This window comes from Platichthys flesus, chromosome 24 (assembly GCF_949316205.1).
Source record: "Platichthys flesus chromosome 24, fPlaFle2.1, whole genome shotgun sequence".
In the NCBI taxonomy this organism is placed as follows: Eukaryota; Metazoa; Chordata; class Actinopteri; order Pleuronectiformes; family Pleuronectidae; genus Platichthys; species Platichthys flesus.
The window spans coordinates 2,298,558-2,300,470 of NC_084968.1; the positions used below are offsets into that span (position 1 = coordinate 2,298,558).

Below are 1,913 nucleotides of genomic sequence, written 5' to 3' on the forward strand. Positions count from 1 at the left end.
CAAACAGACATTCATTCACTCACCAGCTGCACAGGGGTGGAGGCAGAGACCAGTCTGGGTCACATACAATCAGAACTATCTGCATAGTGAGATGCCACCAGAGGTAAATGAGAACAATGTTGTTGTTTGCATCTTTGCCTTTTTGCATATAGAGTTCAACAGAACACTGAGTATTGTCAGTAGAAGAGGAGGAGCTGCTGTTACATTTCCCTAAAGCTGCATTAGAACTAGTTAAGTTAGGTGTTAGTGGTGAACACTGGCACAGACAGTCCACAGAGCAGCATCAGGATGGAAGGGATCTTCATTGGTGTCTTGTGTCTCTCAGGTCAGTGAATTTAACTGTTTGAATGATGTCTAACAGGAAATCTGAATATAGAGATTAATTTGAGTCCTCATACATAACAAAAATAACTGGTTTCATCCTCAGGGTGCCTAACCTTCTCCGAATGCCTCCTCCATCAGTACCACTTTTTGTCTGAAGCAAAGACTTGGACTGAAGCTCAGAGCTACTGCAGAGAGAAGTACACAGACCTGGCCACTATTGGAAACACTGAAGAAATTAAGAAACTTAACGACACAGTATCTGCCGCTGGTCACAGCTCTGAGGTTTGGATTGGCCTGTACAGTCATATTGACTGGAAGTGGTCAGATGGTTTCAACCAGAGTGGAGCTGAATATAGGAAATGGTTGACTGGTGAACCAAACATTTTAGCAGCCGATGTGGCCTATGTGACCACGAATCCAAATGGAGGATGGGCTGATACTGTCAATGCGAAGAAGCCATTTATTTGCTACAATGGTAATGTTGTGCTTTATACTGATCTTTACTATAAAACATAATGTATACGACTATTGTGTGATCTCAACAATCCCTCTTTTGTTCTCAAACTTAAATGCAGGAACATTAGAGGATTCTGAATTTGTGCGAGTGGATACAGGAAAGATTTGGTCCGAGGCTCAGAGGCACTGCAGAGAACACTACACAGATCTGGCCACTGTGACGAATGCCGCTGACAACAACAAGTTACGGCTCATGATAATAGCTTCCACATGGGTATGGTTCGGTTTGTACAGAGATCCTGAGATTTACTGGTCTGACGGGAGTAACTACTCATTCAGCTCCTGGTATCAGGGTGGAAACCCACTTGGCTCGATGAAAGTCGTATGTGGTGTTGCAGATCTGGAGCAGGGAGGAAAATGGAGGATATTTTCCTGTGAAGAAAGAAAACCGTTTGTCTGCTACAGCATCACAAGTGAGAATCTTTTTTTTATTGTACTGTTGCTTATTATTTATTTGTGAGTTTTCTGACAGGCCTGATCAAAATGGCTTGTGGGCAACATGCAGTCTTTAAACTAAAGATCTGAGTAGTTCTATCTCTATAGCAATAACTGTAGGTTTCACAAAACTACACCACATTAAAATTTTGTTTTGTTTCTCTCCTCGTTCTTTGTCTAAGCAGCAGTGAAGACTGTGGTGAAGATGAGGGTGAAGCTAGAGGACTCCTCTTTGGACCTGCATGACCCTGCTGTGAAAGTACAAATTCTGAAACAGGCAAGTCTCCAAAATCCACCCTGAAACATTAAGTCATTCATAGACCCTGGACAGATGTATTACAGAGTTTGACATCATCAAATAACCATGAAGGAGACGAGTGAATGTAAAAAATCTCCAGTCTCAGATGTTCTACAATGCAAAACTGCCACAACAATGGAAAGAAGAGTTATAATCATATTGACTCCTTTAATGATTTATGACAGATTATTCTTCAAGCGGCCGAGATGAGTTTTCTCAGAAGGGTGGCTGGCGTCTCCCTTAGGGATAGGGTGAGAAGCTCAGTCATCCGTGAGGAACTCGGATTAGAGCCGCTGCTCCTTTACTTAGAAAGGAGTCAGCTGAGGTGGTTCGGGCATCT

General features: G+C 42.7%; 1 protein-coding gene across 1 annotated transcript; it reads left to right on the forward strand.

Moving 5' to 3' along the window:
- Positions 1 to 288: 288 nt before the first annotated feature.
- On the forward strand, positions 289 to 1,576 carry LOC133950256 (C-type mannose receptor 2-like). The gene is made up of 4 exons (XM_062384513.1): positions 289 to 325; positions 428 to 799; positions 900 to 1,253; positions 1,461 to 1,576. Exons 1-4 carry the CDS (start codon positions 289 to 291, stop codon positions 1,574 to 1,576), a joined length of 879 nt encoding a protein of 292 aa, XP_062240497.1.
- The last annotated feature ends 337 nt before the right edge of the window (positions 1,577 to 1,913 follow it).

What these genes read in the sequence shown, in the direction of transcription:
- LOC133950256 (XM_062384513.1), top strand. Translation starts at nt 289, where the DNA reads ATGGAAGGGATCTTCATTGGTGTCTTGTGTCTCTCAG. An exon ending in TGGTGTCTTGTGTCTCTCAG is followed by an intron (nt 326 to 427) that starts GTCAGTGAATTT and finishes TTTCATCCTCAG; the next exon opens with GGTGCCTAACCTTCTCCGAA. An exon ending in GCCATTTATTTGCTACAATG is followed by an intron (nt 800 to 899) that starts GTAATGTTGTGC and finishes ACTTAAATGCAG; the next exon opens with GAACATTAGAGGATTCTGAA.